Here is a 22797-nt window from a genome sequence, read left to right on the forward strand (position 1 = left end):
TCCTAGTAACAGCGGAGGTGTAGGGGTGTAGTCATTGCTCGGTTTTACACCTACTCGCACGCGTGGCTGTAGACCGTTCACCGGTTTGCATCCGTGGAAAACGCGGCTACCCGCCATTATACGTGCTTCACGCCCCTCGAGTGGAAAGCGATCTGATAGCGGATTTTTATAGCGCGCCAAGAGAGCTTTTCAACGCCACGTGATCTATTCTTTTACACCGATGGAAATTTTTTCGAGAAATGCACTTTCCAGGCGAGTCATCGTTTTTGCTGGCGTAATCGTCCAATTCCATTTCCATCTCTTTTACGTGGTAGCCAGCACTAGCTCATTTTCTCCTTTAGAAATCCTTTCTTCCAAGCATTAAGTATTCAATGATACTCTGACACCATGTTAAACCATAACATTAAGCAAATACGAGAGACACGAGCAATTTCCACCTTCGGCAAACACGCGATGCAAGGACATTGTACGATCCTCGGGGAGACTAGACCTCGTGTAGCGATCTCTCTGTCATCCAGGTAGCTTGGTGGTTTCTGTAAATCTCGCTTTTGTGCCGAGCAATTTGCTAGCTCGAACGTTTTGTGCGTCGTTTACAGTTTACGCGGCGATTTCCCGATTGGGCAAATCGCTGGTAGCACACTTAGGGTGGCTGTCGCGTGCAACCGTGGTCTCTGCCCGCGCGTGTACAACCCGCGTACATGTAGGATCGCGAGGGTATGCTGTGTACGTACGTCGGTTACGTAGCTACTTACGGTAGCTTCCGTGATACATGGAGGTCGCACCTAAATTTCCCCTGGGAGTCATACGTCTCTTCGGCCTCTCGGCAACCCTCTCTATTTTCCTGTGTTTCTAGCCTCCTCTTTTTCTTTCCCGCTCGATCTTCGTGACGATTTTCTCTTCCTCCTTTTGCATCTTTCCTTCTCCAACAGCGATCTTGCCTTTCGTTTTTCCTCTTCTCTCTCTTGAGCGCATAACTCTCGAACGTTTACCGAGAACCAAAGATCAAACGTTGGGCCTGGTTGTGAAGAAAAAAAAGCATTTTCTTGGTTCGCGACCGGGCGTATACATTAAAATAATTGAACGGGGACAGATTCCGTCTGGGTGTCGTTACGATTTCTCTCTACTTCGTATTTCAATTTCTTTTCTCTCGTCTGCCAAATCCGCAGATACGACGCGATTTCATTACAAGCGATCGTTACAAGATTTCCTCTTTAATTTTCCGTCCATTTTCGCAATAAGACGGAAGATTTGCAATTACAAGAGTAGTAAGAGTAAAATAGTGAGTAAATTGATAATTCGATCGATGCCTATGTCAACACATTCGCGGGTAATTTTACAAAAATGTTAAAATAGGAAGCCACGAGCTCCAGTAATTAAGACAACGACATAAATATACATTCAAATATTATTTTTAGAGTTACTAATAATGTAATTGGTCTACCAGATTACGCTTGAACCACGAAAAAATATTAGTCGGTTTTTATTAACGCGTTAGTCTGATTTCTGACGGCTTTGTACAATTGCACTTAGATCAACGAAATCAAGGCCGGTCAACGATCGCGTTCTACGCGACCTGGTAGCATCAGGCGGATTAAACGCGTCTCGTTCTCGAGAGATATTAAAAGCCGCGATAATAAAGCTATATCGCGTTGATCCTATGCTTTCCTCGTGTCGCGCGTTTTTAATAAAAACTACTCCCTCTCCTTTCGCTTGTTATCGTGCATCCAAGCAGGACGTTTCAACGTTGCGCGCAATTTTTGCGGAAATGCGTCTTCTTACTGAAATTTTCATGCATACGTTATTGTAATGTCTAATAAAACGCACGATACCGCCGCAGTTGAGAGTGGCGAAAGATGGAGCGTAGAACGACGACGTGGCCGTTGCAATTTTTGGAGAAATATCGTCGTGGCTCGCGTAATTTGCGTCGATGGGCCACATCTGGCTAGCTGGGCGTGCGTTGTATACCTCCGGAATAATAAATTGGCTGGCGACCGTTCTGTGCCAGAAGCGACGCTTCTTCGAGGCATGTTCGCGACGAGCTTAAAGCGGTATTATTGAAATTGCGATCTACCGTCGCGGAGCTTTTAATAACCCCACGTGATATCGTCGGATATTTTGTCGGGAAAATGGTATAAACGGAGAAACAAGCGTTATAAGCGGCGCAAACTTGCATTTCATTCCGTAATGACTTTTGCAGTTACCGTACCGCGACGTGCAATGGAGAATGATTTAAATAATAAATTAAAAGCTTGTCACATTTGTATTTGGTAAATTGAAACGATCAATTCGATGGTAGCAGGAAACGAGCAGCTGGCGGCCGCAAGGCTTAGTCGAATTAGTAGAAGGAGCGAATCAAGCTCCTTTAAATGATTAAAGCGAGCCAGGGTGGGCGACGTGATTCGATGTTGGCGATGCTCATCGATTCCGTCGTATGATCAAAGTGCGACCCGTGGATTAAATTTTTGAATGGATGGTAGTTACCATTGCTGAGTGAAATCAAAGAAACGAGAAAGGGAGAGTCAAAGGATGGTACGCATTAAGCTCATTTCGTTACGTACCACTAATCGCGTGGAATAGTTTTACGAAGAAATTTCCAGCCCTGACCGTAACAGACCGAGAGTCTCTCGAAGAGTAATAAAGTTTTATTGTCTGTTAAAATTAGAACAGTCTCCTTTATATCGCAAAGTTACGAATTAAAACATCTAATTGAGCCTATTGACGCAGTGACGCCCATCGTCAAAATAATATTTCATGTTTCTTAAAAAATATCCAGCCAAGTAGTAAGTAAGCTAAGTTGTAATGAACTATGAGACGAATTTTAACGTTTCTGTCTACTAACAAGTTCCAAGTATCTTGAGCATAAACATTGCATTAACTACGCCGTATACACGCGCTCTAAATATAATTATACAAGCACAACTGTTAACCACTTAACGCGAGTAAATTAAGACAGTTGCAGTTGCAACGGGAGAGACAATTAAGAGAACATTAGCTTCGTGTTGCACAATGTTGATGAACTTTGGTTCGTCGATAGACTGCTTTTAAAAACAGAGGATCTCCACTTTCACGAGATTTTACCACAGACATTTCGTTCTGTTCGAGTGTCATTAACGGAAAGTAACTTAGCCGCTCGTTCTCGCCGCTAGAGTGGATTTTGCAACTCGAGCTTGTCTACTTTTACGCGTGTCACCTTTTCCAGGGGAGGAGGAAGGGTCGATCGTGTGTCAGCGTGTAGATGTGCGTGCACACAGGGAAGGGCAGCAGAAGAAACACTCGCGAAGAAAGGGAGAAGCGACAAGGAAAGGGGATGAAAAACAGTGCAACAGGGGGAGAAGGTTGGTCGTAACGACGAATAGAATAGGGGTATAAAATGTCGCGAGGAAGGCGTGTTTGGTCTCCCGCAATTTCCACGGGATCGACGAACCCAGCCAGCCGGCTTATTAACTTTTATGAGGGAACATCAGGCGGACGAGTGAGAAAAGGACAGAAGGAACGCCACGGAGGGAAGCACCGCGTTGAAAAAGAAGCCACCGAGCGCCATTCGCAGTTCGCAAAAATATTCCGGCACCCTTTTCTCAACGAAATACACAGAGGGTTATTAATTTCTCTACGTTAGCTCGATTCAGCCTACAGGTGCCCCTACAGGATATATCAGAGAAAATAATACGCTAAATATCGATATGTGAAACACATGTTTCAATAGGAAACGTGTACGTAATATCGGAATTCTTCCTGAGCGACTGTTTTAATGATTTGATACTTCAATCTTCTAGTAATCGTTCTAGTCTCTCGAGTACGAGATGAAAGATGTTTGACAAAGCAGGTGCGAAATGTAAGAAGATAGGTCGAAATGCATCGGGGAAAGGGAATGAAAATGCGCAGGAATGAATGAGAAAGGAAAGGCAAAGGGAAGTGCACGAAAAAGTTGGAGTTGCAAAGGAAAAAGTCTGATGCCATCGAGCTTTGTGTAACGCCGAACCTGTCCGTGTGAGTCGTAATATCGAGTCGATTCTTTGCCTATCCTTCGTTCTTATATTATCGCGAATTGGATACGCATTGACGCGACATTTTTCACTCGAAACGACCTATGGAAACGTATCCAGCGATGCGTTAGCTTTTTTACTTGAGATACAAACGGTCTTTGTTTCGCGTGTTATTATTTTTTTCTCCCTCGCGTCGGCAAAGGTCGCACGCGGAATATGAACCCACGTGGAAGCCATTCTCGTTAAAATTCACGCGTGTTTCGATTCCAGCCGAGAGATCTCCAATTATATTAGGTATTCAGGCGAACGATTTCGTTAGTGTTTGATAAACAGTAGTTAGCAACGAGTCCCGATAAAATCTGCCGAATCGTATCGACGCGATCGCGCTTCTAAATTAAAAGTCAATATGAGCGTCGGTTCGCTAGTTCGTTCACATTACGGATATCCGATCAATTCGTGCGCGCATTATGAACGCAGATCTCGGAAATTTCCGTATCGGATTAACGCAATACTTCGTTTTTCTCGCTCTCTTTCTCTTTCATTCTCTACTTTTTTGAAAGAGATTGTTTCGAGCCGATGAAACGTTCGTAGATTAGCACGTTTCGTGGCTTCGCTTTTGGCACCGCTCTTGCCGGTAATTTGTAGATAATTTTCCCCACCTGACTACAGCCGGGTTGCCGCTGGCGAATTCATGAATTAAACAACGCAAACCGACCGACCCTCGGATTCTCTTTGTTTGTATTCGCTGTGCGTAGCTAAAAAATACCTGACTTTCTGACTATTCCTTTTCGTTTCTTCCAGTGCGCATCGACGTTTTCTCCTCATGAGAAAATGACCACAAAAAGGCCGGGAAAGAGACAAACGGGGGAAAAAAAGGAGAAAAAATAGGAAGAAAAGAACGGAAGAAAGGATAAAGAATGGGACGAAGGAACGATGGGGTTCAGCCAATTACCTACATCCTCTGGCAAACCATTGGCATGGTTGGTCCATTTGAGAGGTTGCAATTTTCTCTATTCTTGTACCGACGACCACAACGAAGGCCACTGGCCATCACGAGTTTCTAGAAAATTTGTACGTCGCGGGAACAAACTGAATCGAAAGGTTTATCGCGTTTTGGCCCGTGTAGCAGGACAGAGCGGTAGGCATCAATTTCGAGGCACGCTCCACGACGAATATTCGCGGCACGGTATCGTTTATTTTGATTTGCTGGATTCGTTATCGACTGCCCCCGTTTGCGACGAGGGTGTTCAGTGCTTGGGATTAAGAGATTTCGATAGGGAATTTATGGCGCGGGCTTCTTCGCTACTGGGACTTCATAAATACAACGCTAGGTAGTTGGGAACACAACCCTGCTTCGCAGATCGGACATTCGTTTCGCTGTCGTTAGTTCCAGTTCTTTTCTTAGTCAGAGCAACTGGTGTAAAATATTTTCTCGTTACTTTATAATGTCTTTGTATTTTGTGATAGTTTATCGGTAGGAGAGGAGGAATCAATAGATTCGCTCTTCCAAATCATTGAGATGATAAAAGTCGTTTCGATACGCGAATTTCGAGATTCGGGGAATATTATGTCGAGCTTGCGAGTCTTTGGCCTGGTTCTGGATATATGTCTCGCGTGTGATTTTGTGTCACCACGGGCGTCAGCGAATTTTGAGTTCTCTGTGGAATATGTAGGAGTCGGTTGGCGTGCAGCGCGCCTTCCTTGTCAACGATCCAGATAATCGCAAATATTCCACCGACACGACGTTATTTTCCTCTTGAAACCGAAGAAAATTAGAAATTGAAACCGAGTTGGTTGATTTTGTCAAATCGCTCGTAGCGAAACAGAATTATGCCAGAGGCGTGAAATTACATTGAGCATTCTGCATTATGAAACGATGGCTCGTGTGAACGAAGCTTAATGTAAAATAAACGAAACAGCTCGCGAGGTCGAAAAATATCCAGCAATTTAAATTGTTTTCCCAGATTGTTATAACGTTTCGATGGATTTTTCCAAGTCGCCAGTTTACTATGGTTATACAAACATTCGATCGATTATCGGCAAACTGTGTAGCATCCAAGATGTTTATTTTAGATTGCTACTAAGAGGAAACAAAGAAAGCGGAAAGTGGAACGACAAATGGAAAATTAAAGAAAGCGAGTCACCGGAACGATAAGGTCCGAAGAGAGGGAGGTAGAGGTAAGACCTTCGGGAAAAATACCAAAGAAAAATCTATATTTTTATACATATATGTATTTTATATTTATATACATATAGTTTTCTTCTCTCGTATTTCGTATTTACCTGTCTGGAATCGTGCTTCACGGAGTGGAATTATCGGGGACAGTACAAAGTGAAGAGTATCGAAAACCACTCGAAGGAAAAACAAAGTAGAGAGGGATATGCATAAAGAGTGGGCGTACAGTGGAGGATTGGTTCCATTGGTGCTCCAAGGTAATTAACTAAAGTGCCGTTACAACGTAATACAGTCGAGCGAGAAAGCCGAAAAAGCGGGAAAAAGTAAAATACAGAAGCACGTGACACAGGGAACGCTGTGCCGTTGGATCAAGGGAATCGAGTCGTCTCTGCCTTCGCGTGCTTTACTTTGCCTCGCGACTGCGGCCAGCGCATGTTGTTGCCTCTGCTTTTAAATCGAATCGACGAAGAAACCGTTCGTCGCTAATTTAATAAAACCATCAGCCACGATGTACATTTTAACGAATCTCTACCTGTTGTTCCGCGATCCAACGAATTTATTCGCGTCGCGAGCGAAGGCAAACGAAGTCGGATAGCCATTGCGGCGTACCGAATAGGTTGAAATTCCACGAGAAAATATCTAACAACGAATGGAGGCTTTTAATACTGCAGAGTCTTAGTTCATCTATTAGGTATATGCAGGATCTTATTATAAATATCTTTTTTTAGAGAATCCATTGTGGTGCCTTTGAAAATGCGCGTCGAGTTTTGCATTGTGAACCGATGATCCAAATGTTACAATGTCGTTTTGGTTGATGTTCAATGTCCATCTCTATAAATACTCTTCATGAGCAGCGTGCGTTACGTCGGTTGTGCTAGTAGAGATTGATCAATTGTCGAGGTAAGTCGAACATAGTCCACTGGCAAACATTGATCTTTCGTACGCGTTCGTTGTAGTTTGACCCCCACGTCTCGTAGAACTGTCACAGTCGGCGCACTGGCTATATAAAGCACTCGAAGCGTCGCAATTATAGAATCATAATCTTGGAATTTTATTTATGTTTACCTTGGAAAAATATTTTTACGATTACAACATATGATAAGCAGAACGCGATAATCGTTTGCTAGTATTTCTTCGGAGTAATTTTCCGAATATGTATATATATATCAAAGAAGTAGTTAAAGCTAACTGATAAGTTTTTTTTTTTCCAATTGAGCGTACCTGCTACTACAATATCTTTATTTCCACAAATCATCTTCATTTCGACGGATGTCACTGCTATTCTGAGGAGAGATAATTCTTTCAAGTTTTTATCGCGTTAACACGAAGGTTACAATAGCAAGCGTGTAACAGGGAAACGTTAGAGAACATGCACGCCGTCATTTATCCATGCACAATCGAGATACGTGGTACCATGAACTCTTTTAAGCTTCTAATTCCAACTGTAGCGGTAAGCCCGGAATAGCGAATCATCGTTAGTCGTTACAGATTGCGTCATAAGCCTGATCTATTACGTAAATGTCAGGGACGTACGAACAGTATGACAAGTAATCACTTCCCAGTCCACTGTTGCATTCCTTATCATATCGATATCTAATCGATTTTCGATTTTTTATATGTGGAACGGCAAAGTGAACCATAATTTTAATTCTGTCAATAACAAGTACATAGTTATATATTTGGAATTTAGACTGACAAATCGATAACGAAAATATCGCTTTTTGCAATAAGTTATATGAATAGCTTTAACTATGCAAATAACAACTGCAGTTATAAAATTATTATGCTTATTATGTTTCAACTACAACATAAAATGTTTTTAATGCTAATGTTTACGGTAGATAATATTCATAATACTGGTTTCGTTCGACGTTTCGTCAAACCGTAACTAAATAGCAGTGCATTTAAAACTTTGGATTTATTTAATAGAGCTTCTAGATATTTTAAAGTTATTAATACATTGAAAATTCTATATTGTTTATGTGTACACCTTCACATGTTTGATCTTCATAACTACATCATACAATATCATTATGATATATCATGATATCAGCAATATGTGATTACAATCTTTTGGACATGAAAAATGAATTAAATTTATTTATCTTTTGTTCGTAGACAGATTACGTTTGACTTACTATAAGTAGGTAAAATATTGAATATCGTCGCGTGTCCCTTTTTTAAAAATACTGTCCCTTTTTAGATTAGAAACGTTAACATTATTCGGAAGTAATAGTAATTATCCGCATAATAGTAAACGTCAATAAATTTCGTCATTCAATAGACTCTTTTTGTTCATAATCCTCCTTCAAATATCTATGATATTAATAGAACATTGTTACGCATAAACGATTTCTAATCGAATTGTACACTAAAGTGTTTACTTTACTTAAAGTAAAGTAAAAAAAAAAAAAAAAAAAGGAAAGAATGAAGTCATATCCAGTTAACAAGCAGATGATGTTCGTCAATTTCTTTTGTAGATAATTCAGTGTCATGGTCAGATTAAATTAGAACTCGCGTTAAAGACATAGAACTGTTCGAAGTGACACACGTTTTGTAGTGGGATCTGTGGATTCAGCGGCGAATCCGACGTCGGTAGAAGAGGAGGGATATACATATAGCCAGTCCTCGAATAGTAGTCCGTCAGAGTACCGATTATCTTCCGAAGAAGGAGAAAGTTGGTTTGTGTGTGTCTGAGTAATACCGAGAATTGGAAACTGTCCAATCATGTGGATTACTGGAAACCGAATTATTTTTTTACTTTTCCTGGTGGTTTTAACGTCTTGTTCAGGCGCTAATAATTCCACGGTACCAAAGAATCAGCTGAAAATCTTGGCAATCTTCGCTCACCTCGGTAAGAGTCATTTCGACGTGTTCAAACCGCTTCTTGAGCAGCTAAGCCGTCGAGGTCACGACCTGACGGTAATTTCTCATTTCCCAAGAACTGAGAAGGCGATCGCGGAGGAACCTTTGCCCACTTACAAGGATATTAGTCTACGAAATGAGGAACTTGGTGTTTTTATAAACGTGGTCGATCTACATGCGATTGAGAGTCCTTACTTTCAAATATTTACTGACTTATACATGCTGTACACTATGTCGGGACTGGTTTGCGATATTGCCCTGAAGAATCCAGAAGTAAAACAGTTGGTCGACTCTGGGAAGAAGTTCGATCTGATGCTTGTCGAGAGCTTCAATACCAACTGTTTCATGGCGCTCGTACACAAGTTTAACGTGCCTTTTATACAAATATCCACTCATCAGTTGATGACATGGGCCATCGATGATTTAGGATTATCCAACGAGGTCAGTTACATACCGGCGATGTTTACTCGATTGCCAAGGCCAATGAACTTCTTCCAAAGAATGATAAACGCGGTATCGGCATTTATAACAACGATGACATTCCGCACAGTGTTCAATTGGCGCGATTACTCCGTGGCAAACGAATTTTACGGTCCGGGAATTCCGGATTTGAAATCGATCAGTAACAACGCATCACTCATGTTCGTCAACACGCATTATTCTATTCACGGTGCTATCTCGTTCCCGCCGAATGTGATCGAGGTAGGTGGAATTCACATCTCACCGAAAGTGAAACCCTTGCCACCGAAAATTAAAAAGTTTTTGGACGAGGCTCACGAGGGTGTCTTGTATTTTAATCTGGGCTCGATGGTGAAGACGGCCTCCATGCCAGAGGACAAATTGAAGGTGTTTATCAAAGTTTTCACCTCTATACCTCGAAAAGTGATTTGGAAATGGGAAGTGGATGGCATACCGGATAATTCCGGATTGGATAATTCCAATAACGTCCTTATAGAGAAGTGGCTGCCTCAGTACGACATATTGAGTAAGTACGATACTTTACTTCCTTATTATCTATTTTTGCTATGTTTTTCTAGTCTTGACTGATAGTTTCATATTATCACGCGTTACTACGATATTTGGAAATGGTATTTGGAGTAACCTATAGCGGGATAATAGAGCGGCAAAAGTCAGCCTAGTATTATGTGAAAGTAATGACTTGTAGTGTGGTGTTCGATGCGAGCGTACGCGATGCTCGTTTCGCTGATACGCATTAGAATCATGTTTCATCGATAGGCCTCTACGTTTTCTAATAGCTTGCCCTTTACTGGAACAGTATAATTTTACAAAAACTGTAGAGAGCTTTCGCCTCTAAAGGGTTTATCCACATTTTCCATTTTATTCCAATACAAAAGAAGCTTCTATATAATCGTTACCAGATATAGGCTTTACAGTACGACGTTTCGTCGTTGCATAACAACATACAAGCTACTTGTCGTTGAACGAGATAAACAATGAATCATTGTTTGTTCCATTAAAATCGTCCGGTTATTCGCATGCCTGCGTTTTTCGAACTGTATCGTCACGCTAACGAATCCGAGTGTCTCCTTCAAATTTTTCATCGCGAGCACGTTAATTTTCATTTTTAACTCGTTCGACAGCTCTGACATGATATGCATAATTACAGTTAGCAGTTTGACTGCGATTGCATATATTGAAATAGAAACGTCTTATTCACGAACCTTTTGCCGTTGTCGTTCATATGTGGTCAATAAATTAGATTCAACGAATTACAAGGTCGATTTATCTTTATGCGCTTGGTACAGTCAAGATTTAAACTGTTTATAAACGCTTCCTCCATTTGGAATTTTGCGAGTCAGCATTGCCACTTGTGCCATTATGAACGGTCGAGTGGGTCGCATGAACGCGTTGTTTCTTCTCTCGATCGCTTCTATTTAGACTGTTACTCCATTTTTCTTCTTCCACTTTCTTCTCATCGGAGCTAGAGCATTGCCTTTTACACGGTGCGTTGGATATAGCAAGCTTATAGATCGCGTTATAAATCGTGTTGGAATCGGTTTGCTCAACGGTGCGGCGTACAGATCATGCAACGACGCGACGTTGCGCGAGAAATGGATCGGTACTAGGAATCGAAATTGAAATTCCATGCCGCTGGATCGAGCTAATCGAAACGGCCCTTGGAAATCGCGGCGAAATATAGGAAGCGTATTTTGGGTGAGGCGGCGCGCCGATATTTGCCATAGCGCGGCGGCCGCGATGCCGAGCATCAAACAGTTTTGAAACTTTCAAAACGGTATGCATAAAGGAGGAGCTTTCGTTGCCTCGAAATGATATCGCGTCATCGATGCCCTATGTGTTATGCGTATACGCGTCATCGTCGATGATTGGACATCAAATTATTTTTCGATCTCGAAATTATTTCGGCGCGTAGGATGACATCGCTTTCGACGCGGCCCTGATCGACTCTCTGTATTCGATTAATCGTGATTACCGTTTGATATAACGTTCTCTCGAGCAATTATCGGTTTCTCGTGATATGCAATATTCCATGAAATATTTCACAATCCATGATATTTCGTACCGTGTGACGCACTCCTGGACATCGAAGGAAACGATTTCGAACATTCACGTTCTCAGATCGTCTTCCTTTTTGGCTTTCGAAAAGGTAGTTATTTCGTCGAGGGTGCGGTAATTATCGCATCGAAAGGGCAGTCTTAAATAATTTCTTCCTGGAATCGATGTGGTTGTCAAAGGAGATCCGTTTAAAGGACGTCATACTGTCCTGTCAGTCTCGAATACAACAGACCCTGGCGCGGATGATCTTTCGACGAATTGGTTGGCTAAGAACGAAGACACGGGACCACCGAAACTCTAACAGTAAGTAGTTTCGCAGCTCTTGGCCACTGTCGAGTGAAATGACATTAATTAGGCAACTCGCTAACGACCTGCTGGCAACATAAATCACCGTTAAAACCTCCGGCGAAGGATACCTTCGTGTCGCATTGTTCATGTCGGTTCTTCCATCCTCTTCCGCGATGGAACTCTATCCTGTAACTTGGATACTAACGTGGTCAGCCTTGTGGCATCGATCTCTATTTGATCACGCACACATGCTCGTGAACCTTCTTCTCTGATAGTGTAAAAACCACACGTTGTCCGATGTTGTTGTTCGATTACGAAATTCCTTACGTAGTGGAATTACATCACGTGCATTGATCATATTTCACCGAATAATCTTGCGCGACAGAGATAAGCTTAGTCATCTTCATCCATTGTTTGTATTTTAAATAATTTGTGTTAGTCATGTCATGGGTACAATTACGATATACGCTATCGAGATGACTATGTATATTGGGATTTTATTCTCACGAATAATGGCACGTGCACAACACTGGGGTAATGTACCTAATATGCTTGTACACCTTCCTATTAATTGTAGAACGGGTTCGTCGTATGTCGTAAATGTACAAGTTAGATAACCACGATATCTGCTACATCATTCGTGACATAGATATGTATTACGAAATATCATTTGTGCCTCCTTTTCATACATCTAGTCGTTACATTACGTTACGTTACACCGCCCTGCCTTCTGATCAAACCTTACTTTAGGATATGAATGGATCGGCGTATTATGTAAGTTTTGTTTAACGCTATACGATCGTACAATATTACACGTACAGTCTACCCGGAAAATAAGTTAACGATTGACATATATGGGTAAATGAAGATAATACATGTTTAGTAACAACGTGAATTTTAGTAACATATTCTTTTATTTACTTACATTACAAAAAGAAACAAAACAATAATTTGATCTTATATTATTAAATAGAGGAAAACAAGTAAGGAATGTCTATATCGTTTATTATGGCAGTATCGGAAAATAAGTTAAACCTTTGATATTGATATTATGTTACAAATTTTCAACGTGAAATATTACAAATTTCGATCAAATGAATATCGTGTACGAAATCCTTTCGCTCCGACTACGGCTTTAAAGCGTTTTATTATGCTCAAATTTAATATGCTTGTAAGATTCACGTTTGTGCTGTGCCATCCTGATTTTGATGCATTTATACAAATATTTTTAATTTTTCTTGCATTTTTCGTGATACCACAAATGTTTGTTTCGTTCCGAGACGACTGTACATCGTTGAGATGCTTATTTACGATCATTAATCGATGGTTGGTTGTCGAACGTTGTTTTAGAGAGATCGGTGTCAAGACTGTAACGATCGAGTTTTTCGATGGCTGGACGATTGCACAAGATGGGCAGCCTTGATGGTCAGATAATCTAGCTAAAACTAGCGGCAACTCGACCGGAGGCTGGGATCGATAGCTTTAATTTTATTATCTCTCTTCGTGATCGGTGTATCCCGGTCCCGTTTCCTTCGTCTCCTTGCAAGCGTGGCCAGTGGCCATCCCCCATGGTCTTCGTGATCTTGATAAGATCTGTGGCTACGCTTTGCTCCTACCCCTGCTGCTTCGCACGCTTTAAACGGTGCACGCGAAATGGTGCACGAGTCCGCTCGTAACTTACGGTAAGGGTCGTTCTTATAAAACCGTGGAAATCGTTAATCCTTGTCCTTTAATTGGCGCCACGTAGCCTCCCCCGTTCGACCATGGTAACTACACTTTTATCGGGCAAGTTTGTAACGACAGATAGGAGAACTATCGGGCGAAAGTATCGTGCAAATTTAGCTATACTTTCGAACTAGGAAACTCGCTATCGGCGAATTTTATCCCTTTCGAAGATCGGGATAGTTTAATCGGAGAAGATCATTCGAATAAATAGGATCTGGTACCATCGATACATTGACTCAAAGGCTTGTTCTAGATTCTAGATCGTGGAACGGTTCTGTGTCCTGTTTGCCATCGATCTTGTCAATTCGCATAGAACTCGCTAATGTAATTGACTTTAGAGGCAACGATATCGATGGTATGGGAGATGTGTTGACACGCAATGCCCTCGAGTATCGCATTTAACGATATAACGACAGGGATGAAACGATAGATTACATTACTCCGAGGAACAAGGAGCGGAATCATTCTATCGAGATCTACTTTATTCCTCTTGCTTTCCATTAAGGAATAGGGTATACTTTATAGGTATACTTCTTGTACGATTTTATTGGATTAAACTGGTCAGGCCGTCGCACCGTCCGGCAATGCTAACTCTTTGGTGATATACTGCTGAAATTCCAAATACCAATACCAATACCAATCGCTATTTAATTTGTCCCATAAACTTACCTTCTCGGGAAATTGGGTGAGTCAACGGTTCAGATAACTTCATCAAAATGGATAAATTATCAATTTTTATCTTATATCGATACTACTAGATACTGTTTTGGGTTTGCGTATATTTGATATTCGTAGAATACGACGTATATCATTCCTCGAGTATGGTTTGTCATAGTGAAAGGTTACCATCGTGAACTATCGTTTTGTAGGTCATTTAGATTTGACCTTTCAGTCTTAAGGCCTTTAAAGATTCGCCAGTTTCCTTAAAGTTTTTCAGTTTCATTCTTAAAGCTTCGTTCAGGCTATTTAAGTTTAGATATACATTCTTTTATAAGATATCCACATAGCCCATTAATAGATCAATAATTTTCCGTTTAACGGATCGTTCAAATTGAACGAATAAAATACCCTTCTTTATTTTATATATTTCTTATTTTACAATATCGTTTATAACGTAATCAACCTGATACAAGATATATTACAACACGTACGCTCCTACAATAAGAAACAGCTCGTTGCTCTCATTATATTGGTCTTACGACTAGCTCAGCCCATAGACGGCCAAATATCAATTCTCAGGAGGGGTGGGCTTGCCGACGGTCGTAAAAGACGATGCTAGCTAGCATCGTCGAGGAAATACCGTGGCGTTATTTTCTCGTTACAGCGACGCCGTAAAAATGTATCTCGCGGCTGACGGAAATCTCGAGCAAATCGCGCGAACGCCCGACCGATTTTCTCTCGGTCTCCGGTTGTCGTATTCCCGATGTCGCTCGCAAAAATTCAGACCAGCCCCCGATAGATATCCTCTGTCACGTATCGACGCGCGCCGATGCGACGATGTATCGAGCGAGCGCGAAACCTCGAGAGGTGCTCTGCCGTGGAACCTTCGCCCCTCTGAACCACCCTTACGGTTCTGCAAGGCGAACGTAACTCCTACAGCTCGTCTACATCTGTACCCAAATCGAGAGCGAGGGGGAAGGGATACTTAGGCGTCGGGGGACCGAAGGGTTGCTACAACGGGGAGAAGACGGTGGGAGGTGTCGTGTGGTAATGGAATTTGACATTAGGATCGACGCCGGAGGTGGTATGGAATCCTGTATGGCAACAGGGATGTGGCAACCGCCCTCTTATAGAGGGTGACTCCTCGCGATAAACGAGGACGACAGGAATTTTTCAGCCGAATACTCGACACTGGGATTTATTTAAAGTCGAGAGATTCCCGAGGGCTCATACACCTCTGCCTTATTATACTGATTTCTGCCAAAATGCTCATACTACTCTAATCATTTGTATCGCGTATTCTCAACGTTATCCAAGCGATTTCCTTTCTATGAGATCATTCATATTTTACATTTTACACGGCGATCAAATGAAATCTAACGTTTGATATTTATGAATAGGGACACGTCACGCTTCCTCTTTTCATCGTGAAACAAGAAAGAGGTAGAATACATATACGTGTCGCGGTGAATTCGAGGCATGGATTTCCGATATCGAGAATCGATTTCTACGGACGTATGGCTTGATTTCGGTTTGGTTTTGACGCTCAGCTTTTACAGTCATGAGAAACGATTTAGTTTCCCTTCGATCGATTCATTAAGTGCGAGTTTCAATGGCTCGTTTTATAAATGGATCGACCGAATACACGAAACCGAATACACCGAACGAAACTGAAGTAGGTTTTTATTTATTTTACAGATCATCCAAACGTTAAGTGTTACTTCGGACACGGTGGTCTTCTCGGTTTGTCGGAAGGAGTTCAGAGCGGAGTTCCAATGGTTCTCATGCCTTTCTACGGTGATCAATACCAGAATGCGATCGCGGCTCAAGCTAGAGGCGTCGCTTTGATGGTGGATTTCAGCAAACTGAATGAACAAACCTTGAAGCACGCTTTGGATGAAATATTCAACAATACCAGGTACGTTTCTCCATCTCGTTTATTCGTCCATATCGTCCGATTGCGTATAATATTTATCAGAAGGGGGAAAAAAGTGTAGAGTTTTACACGTAAAATCGCAGATCACTTTAAGGTTTCACGAAAAACATGAGAATATTTCTTCTAAAAGATCGTTGAGCTATTTAAATTTTCGCGTCATAATAGTCGCGGCTATGAATGGGTGGAATAGACATAATTAGTTTCACCTTCGTCAGCACGTCCCGCGGTCGAGGAGACACGGATATCCGACAAGCGATGCGATGAATTTAGAACGTCGAGACTGCCAATGATATCGATACGAATATTTAATGCTACGTTGGCACGATAACAGGCCGGTTGATCGCGATGACAAGGAAGTCGAATCCCGGCCACTCATTTTCCTCTTCTGATAAATACACGAATCAATTTCTCTTACGAATCCAGCCTCGCCCAAAGTGTCAGCTATGAAATTCTCATGTGAAATTTCGTTTATATCGAATACCGTCGATGTGTCAGAGATGTAGAGATAAGATAGGGAATATATGGAGAAAGAAATAGAAACGAAAGGGGACAAAGGAGGTAGAAAACAACGAAAATGTAGACACGGCGATGGAGGGAGGGGGTGAGACCCGTGACAAAAAGGAAAATCGTATAATCTGTCCGGATATTCGGTCCGTTGAATATCTCACGAGCTGTCCGGACGCTCGGATATCCGGGAAGTGCATCGTCGTTGTAGCACAGGCGCCCCCGTTAATCCGTAACGCGGCTCACTGGCGTTTTTCCACCCTTCTCGTTCCCTCTTTCAGCCTGCTACCGATCTCGCCCAAAACCCTCTGCCCTTGTCTTTTCACCGACGCTTTATATCTCGTCTTTCTTCTCGTCCGCCCCTTCCTTCCCTTCACCACTATCCCACACCTTCGGCCGTGCCATCCCTAGCCGGCAGGCATCCCATTTTTTCTTCCTTTCTCCACGTCGTTGGCCGGCCCCGGTCCTAAATTCAAGGCACGAATTGCGGAAAGAGCGGACGTGTTCTCCGGATGGTTCCCGTCCATCGACAAATACCCGGGCTGGTCGTGCAGTCGGGCCGTATCCGACCGGTCGCATGGGAAATTTCACGGCCGCTAAATGTTTCACGGCGCGAATCAACGCTTGGTGCCCGCTGCGTCGATGAGGACAGCAGCAGCCGAGATGAAATTAAATTCTACATTATTCAATGGCTGCCCCTCGAATAACTTGTTAACCGCACGGGTCGAGTCGCGCGCCACGCCGCTTGCGTTCGCGTTTACGGACGTCACGACGCGACGCCCCGACCGTTTCCCCCCGTCCGAATAATTGGTTGACGTTGAATTTTTCAACCGGTTGCGGTACACCCGTGACACCGTGTCGCTGTGAAACGAACCTGTCTACCTCGCTACGCCTCGTCTACCAATGATTTTTCCAACCCAAGCTTCTCCCATCCTTCGCGGAATGGAATGGAACGGGATAATGGTATGCTTTGTCTCGCTGTGTACTCTCTTTCCATCGCAGGTGGGAGGGGTTTGATGGAATAGTAAATTTGTCGTATTTACAGTGACGTAATTTCACCGCTACGATGTTACAACATTAACTGTGATTTGTCGTGTGCGCTCGAGGGTTGGTTGAAGGAATAAAATATAGAAATGTGTTTTCTCGACCTTCGCGAGAAGAAGAAATCGGAGGCATCGATTAGAACGGGAATGGGAAACTCGGTGAACCACGATTTAACTACGAGGTCTTGGCATGCGAGTCTCGCGTCGGAGGATGAAAGCGGTTTAATAAATCAGTACGGATATGAAAGCGTTGGCAGCTTCGCGATCAACGGAGCCCGGCTACTGTCCCGGTAATTACAACCGTCTGGATTTACGAGCTCGCTGTCTTGGACCTTCGACAGGGAGGTAAAGGGAGGATTGAAACAGAGAGATGGTCGCTATCCTACGCAGCGCTGTGACAATGCAGGTGCGATTGTATCCTCGTTATGCAACGCCTTGAATATTAATTAATAAATAGATTCGAGCCGCGTAATTGGATGATCGCGATTTGCATGGTTGTTACGTGATCGAAATATGGGGCTGGGTTAATCGGACGTTTGACGGTTGCCCACAGCATCTCAATCCGACGTCGTTCGGTCGAGAATCGAACGTGGAACGCGATTCGCTTCGACATGCTTCGAGAATTCTGAATTCATCGTAAGACTTTGTCTTTTTCTGATATTTCATTGGCCAGAATTTTTATCGTCGTCGCAATGCAAATTCCCGACCGTGCAGACAGTCGTTCGCGGGATTTACCTTTCGATTGAATGATCGTCGTCGATGCGCGAGTCGGCGTCGATCGAATATGTTCGTCGCGTAGAACAGAGGCTAAAGGTAACGACACAATGAAATGCGAGAGGAGTACTGGCGTTAACCGAACGTTGTTCTTCCATGGTTCGCGTGCCGCCGTGCAATTGTTAAGCGCAACGTCTCATGCACGAGTGATATAAAATTAACGAACGATTTGGAAACAGTGTTAGCCGGGTTTGCTCGTTGTCGTGCCGTGCCGGTTGCCGTTGTGCTCGCGTAATCACTACTTCTCGGTGATTTACGGCCACGGTTCTTGTACTTTAGAGCAACCTGAAGTCCGATGTAAGAAAGTCGTCGCGGATAAACGTAATAATGCTACGCTAAACGATGTAATTCCGATAGAGGAAACTCTGCTTCTTCGAAAGAGATACCATATCGGTTTATCATTGAGAATCTTTGATGCTGTAGGATTCGTTTGAACGTCCATGGAGCCACTAAAGACCGACCAGAATCGTGAAATTCGAAGGTCGACAAACTCAAAGTAGCAATGATCAAGTTGTTTCATAGATCGCGAAACACATCGTCCTTTGGTACTTCGGATGATAGATGCGATCTTTAAACGTTATAACCAAAGTTATATTATTGTCTGTGGTTCGCGACTTCTCGGAAAGGAGAGACAGGATGAGAAAGAGAGAGGGTGGCTCGTGACCCGTGTCACCGACGTGCAGCTTGTTCGATTTCCAGTTCTCCTTTTAGATACCGCGAGGCGATGCGAACTGGTCATTCAATCCCCAAAGATCTCTGCGCATGATTGCGCTTGTAAGCCAACTTCGAGTTACAACCATTCCTATTGAGATCAAACAGCATACACGGCTACTGGATGTAGTCGATGTCAGTGATGGTCTCTGTTGTCCGTAGGTCTTTCCCCTCTCCTCTATCGCGTACCAGGGGCGATCATATTCAGCTTGTAGTTGTAGAGCACTAACTGTGAGATCGTAACGATTCCAGGGTCTTAGGTTGGACATAAACGTCGCGGAAATTTCGTCGAATTTATCGAGCCCTGGAGACATTCACGGCGTTCTTCGTCGCAGCTCGTGTTTCCACTTACACACTACCATACGATAATACGTTCTTCTCACCTCTGCCACGCCACCTTTTCCCATGAAAAAGTCGCTCTCTTTCTCTCTGTCTCTCTTACTGTCTGTTTGCCTCTCCTCCCTCTCTTTTTCTTTCTTTCTCGTGGTCTCGAATTATGGACGAGGGAACACGGTTTTTTTATATAATTAGCGTAGCTACTTTGTGTCTGCTCGTTAATTTCCCTCTAGTCAAAGAAGAAGAAGCGTCACAAAGTCGTATTTAATCACGTGTCCTCGTGTTACTAGCTGCACGAAAACCACTTCTTCCTTGCCCTTCGTTCTCTTCCGTTGATGAACGAAGTTCGAGGGTGATATTAAACGGTGCTATTAAATTCGTCCGACTGCTCGTACGAGGACTTCTCGCAGGCATCATTCGAGGGTACCGTATGTTCTCCAAAATCTACACGCGCACGCAAACATGTACTTTGCAGTCAAAGAAGACAGTATACTTACTATATACGTGTGCAGGTATACTTACGTATGTTCGCGTGTGTATGTGCGGTCTATGTACGGCAAGGCGAGCAAGCTGCCACGTAAAGCCAGTAGTCGGAAGGGTGGTAGGGTGGTAGTCAAAGTTTCGACAGTTTGTAAGGAGGTACGAGGCACGCCCCTGTTCCTCCGCTTCTTCTTCGGTTACGGCTGAGGGATAACATAGTACAGCTCCGTCGTCAAGTTAGCCCGACACCCGATTCGCTCCCCTTTCCTTTTCAACCCCTTGCCTCTCTCATCTTCTTTCCGTTCTTCCAGCGACGCTTTGTCCTCTGATTTTTCGCTTAGTTCGCGCTCCCTATTTGACTATCTTTCTTCTCCGTTTACTCTTCCCTCTCTTTCGATCTCCCCTATCTCTCAACCGAGCATCGCCTCACCTCGTCCTCTTTATTGCCCTGTTGTTCTCGTTCTTATTCTCCCCGGAGCGTAACCCTTTCGCTAGACGAGTCTTAGTTCCTCGACTATGACAGTCCGATCGGCATGGATGCTAGTCCCCGCGGCTCGTTTACCGACCGTCCTTTCGCTCGGATTTATTCGAGAGGCGAAATGTAGTCGGAGATTCTTATTCGTCGCGCGCTAGAGGTTGGGTATCTTCTTCTTTGCGAGACTCTCTGTGGCTTCGACGAGTGCTTTGCCGCACCTGCTTGCTCGTAAGGGACGCGTAATGGTCGAGCGAGAGCACAGAACGGATTAGAGAAGGAAAAATCGGTCAAGAGAGAAAGCGAGAATCGCGAGGGAAGTGTATAATAGAGAGAAGGGTCGAGAAGGGCTGGAAATGAACAAGGCCGGAGACGCTGCGTAATGACGCGTGGAACGTCCCCGGACGAGAAAGTAATTGGACGCTTGCCGGGGATAACTGTTCCGTCTCGGTGTGCCGCTTTGATGAATGAGGTAACGTTCGATAGTCTGCGTCAGTCTGCGAGTAACCGGAGAGCACCCAGAAACTTTGCTTCTGATTGATGTTTCTTAAACTGTAGAGTGGAGGTTTGTAAAGGAACTACGCCCATTGAACGATCTAAACGACTTGCGTCTCCCGCAATGGCGTCAAAGAATACGTTCTCCAATCCCGGAAACTAGATCAACGTTGAATAGACTCGACGAGTTTGCTGTATCGAATGAGAGAACGGCTCCAAGGATCAAGCACAATGCTTTGTAATTGCGGGAATCTTCATTTTTCGTTGAAATTACGTGCTCGCTGAGCACGAGATGTAAGGATTTGGCAATGCAGGATGTTAGTTTTGTTTCTGTGAGAGGCAGGTTTCACTGCGAATTCGATAGTTAACTCGACTTAGGCACAAAGTTTCAGGGTATCGTTTCTCCCCCCCGTAGGTAGTCTCCGTGCCGGATTAAAAAGTTGCTTATTTGCAAATGGAATTTTCACGTCTTTGGTATTGCATTTACCGGGAATATATTTCGTTGTGGAGTTATAGGAAGTCCCGGGGCAAAAAGCCGGCTTTCTCGGATCCGCTGAATTTCATTATTTAAGTTACGTGTACGGGTACAAGTGTTTGAATAATGCATTTGGCTCGATGTACACGAAAGCCGCATTTAGAAACCACCCTAATACAGACGTTCGCGAACGTCAACCTAACATCTTTATACCCAGTTTCCTTCGACAATCGAACGTTACTTCGATAGTAATTGATGTTAAAACTATGTCGTTGGTTTATTTTTACCGGTGCATGGTAACTATTTTAGGCGATATTTTCGAGCTTGACGAACAAGATGTATTCAATTCAGAATTTATATAATACATCTTCAAAATCTTCTGCAATTTTAATTAGAAAATATATTTTTGTTACGTAAATATAGTTGAAATCACTCGTATTTTTAGTGGGATAAAAATCGTCGAATAAAGACAGTTAAGACTACAATTTAAATTCTTTTTAATCTTCTTCGGTGAAAAATTACAAACGAGGTTCTTAAATTCCCTTGAGGGCAAAAGGAAGGAAAGGAGCGTGCTAATCGAAGTCTCTCATTAAGGATAAAGCTTTCTCGTAGCATCTCACAACTTCGAACGAAGGCGTATCGAAAATCTCCAAGTAGATACGCTAAGACTCTGATCTTGTTTCGCAGCGAGTTTCTTTTTCATTCGGTCACCATTTCGCTTCCGTTCGTTGAATACCGCCTTCCATTTTCTTCGTCGCGTTCTAGCATTCGACCGATTTATTAAGCTCCATATACATGGCTAATCTTGACAAACGCCTTTGATCTTGTAATAATCGAAACTTCTGAGACGAATTCAATTTTCCCGCGAGAGTTTCTTGCTCTCTCCCCCTCTCCTCCTTGTCTCGTTCGACCAAGAGCAGGATTTACTTCGCTGAATGAACATGCTTTGGTGAAATTCGTCTTCTCGAACGATTCGCCATCGCTGCGAGAAGTACGTTGCCGAGAATCGAGCGAAATTAAACTGTATTTGGCCCGACATCGTGTCAAACGAGCAACTTTTCTTCTCCAAACGTTCAACGAGTGTTGCCCTCTCTTCTGGTAGAGAACCGCAATTTTCCACCCTTCTATGGAATATATTTTCGTTTAATAACGTTCTGTGTTATGTCGGTCTCACGTATTCAGAATTGCATATGTACCATTGATGTTATATGGAAATGGAAAACGTTATCAACTTGCCGATGTATTCTCAGTTTGTTTTCTTAAATCTTTATTTGTTTGTTTATTTATCTCTTCAGTTCTACACTCATAAATTATTACTAATATTATTTTATATACCAAT

The 22797-nt window shown here is 43.0% G+C and overlaps 1 protein-coding gene and 1 long non-coding RNA gene across 2 annotated transcripts in view; one reads left to right on the forward strand and one right to left on the reverse strand.

The window, feature by feature from the left end:
* Positions 1 to 6195: 6195 nt before the first annotated feature.
* On the reverse strand, positions 6196 to 7791 carry LOC139990073 (uncharacterized). Its single transcript, XR_011800481.1, has 2 exons — positions 7225 to 7791; positions 6196 to 7155 (listed from the first exon to the last, which is right to left on the reverse strand). It is a non-coding gene; the product is annotated as an uncharacterized lncRNA (long non-coding RNA).
* The window catches only part of LOC139990071 (UDP-glucosyltransferase 2), a 28350-nt gene continuing 12033 nt past the window's right edge, over positions 6481 to 22797 (forward strand). Inside the window, exons 1-3 of the mRNA XM_072008961.1 lie at positions 6481 to 7059; positions 8640 to 10009; positions 15931 to 16150. Coding sequence (XP_071865062.1) covers positions 8887 to 10009; positions 15931 to 16150 — 1343 coding nt within the window. The 5' untranslated portion in view covers positions 6481 to 7059; positions 8640 to 8886. The remainder of the gene's footprint in view (positions 7060 to 8639; positions 10010 to 15930; positions 16151 to 22797) is intronic.

Source organism: Bombus fervidus, chromosome 8 (genome assembly GCF_041682495.2).
Source record: "Bombus fervidus isolate BK054 chromosome 8, iyBomFerv1, whole genome shotgun sequence".
Lineage (NCBI taxonomy): Eukaryota > Metazoa > Arthropoda > Insecta > Hymenoptera > Apidae > Bombus > Bombus fervidus.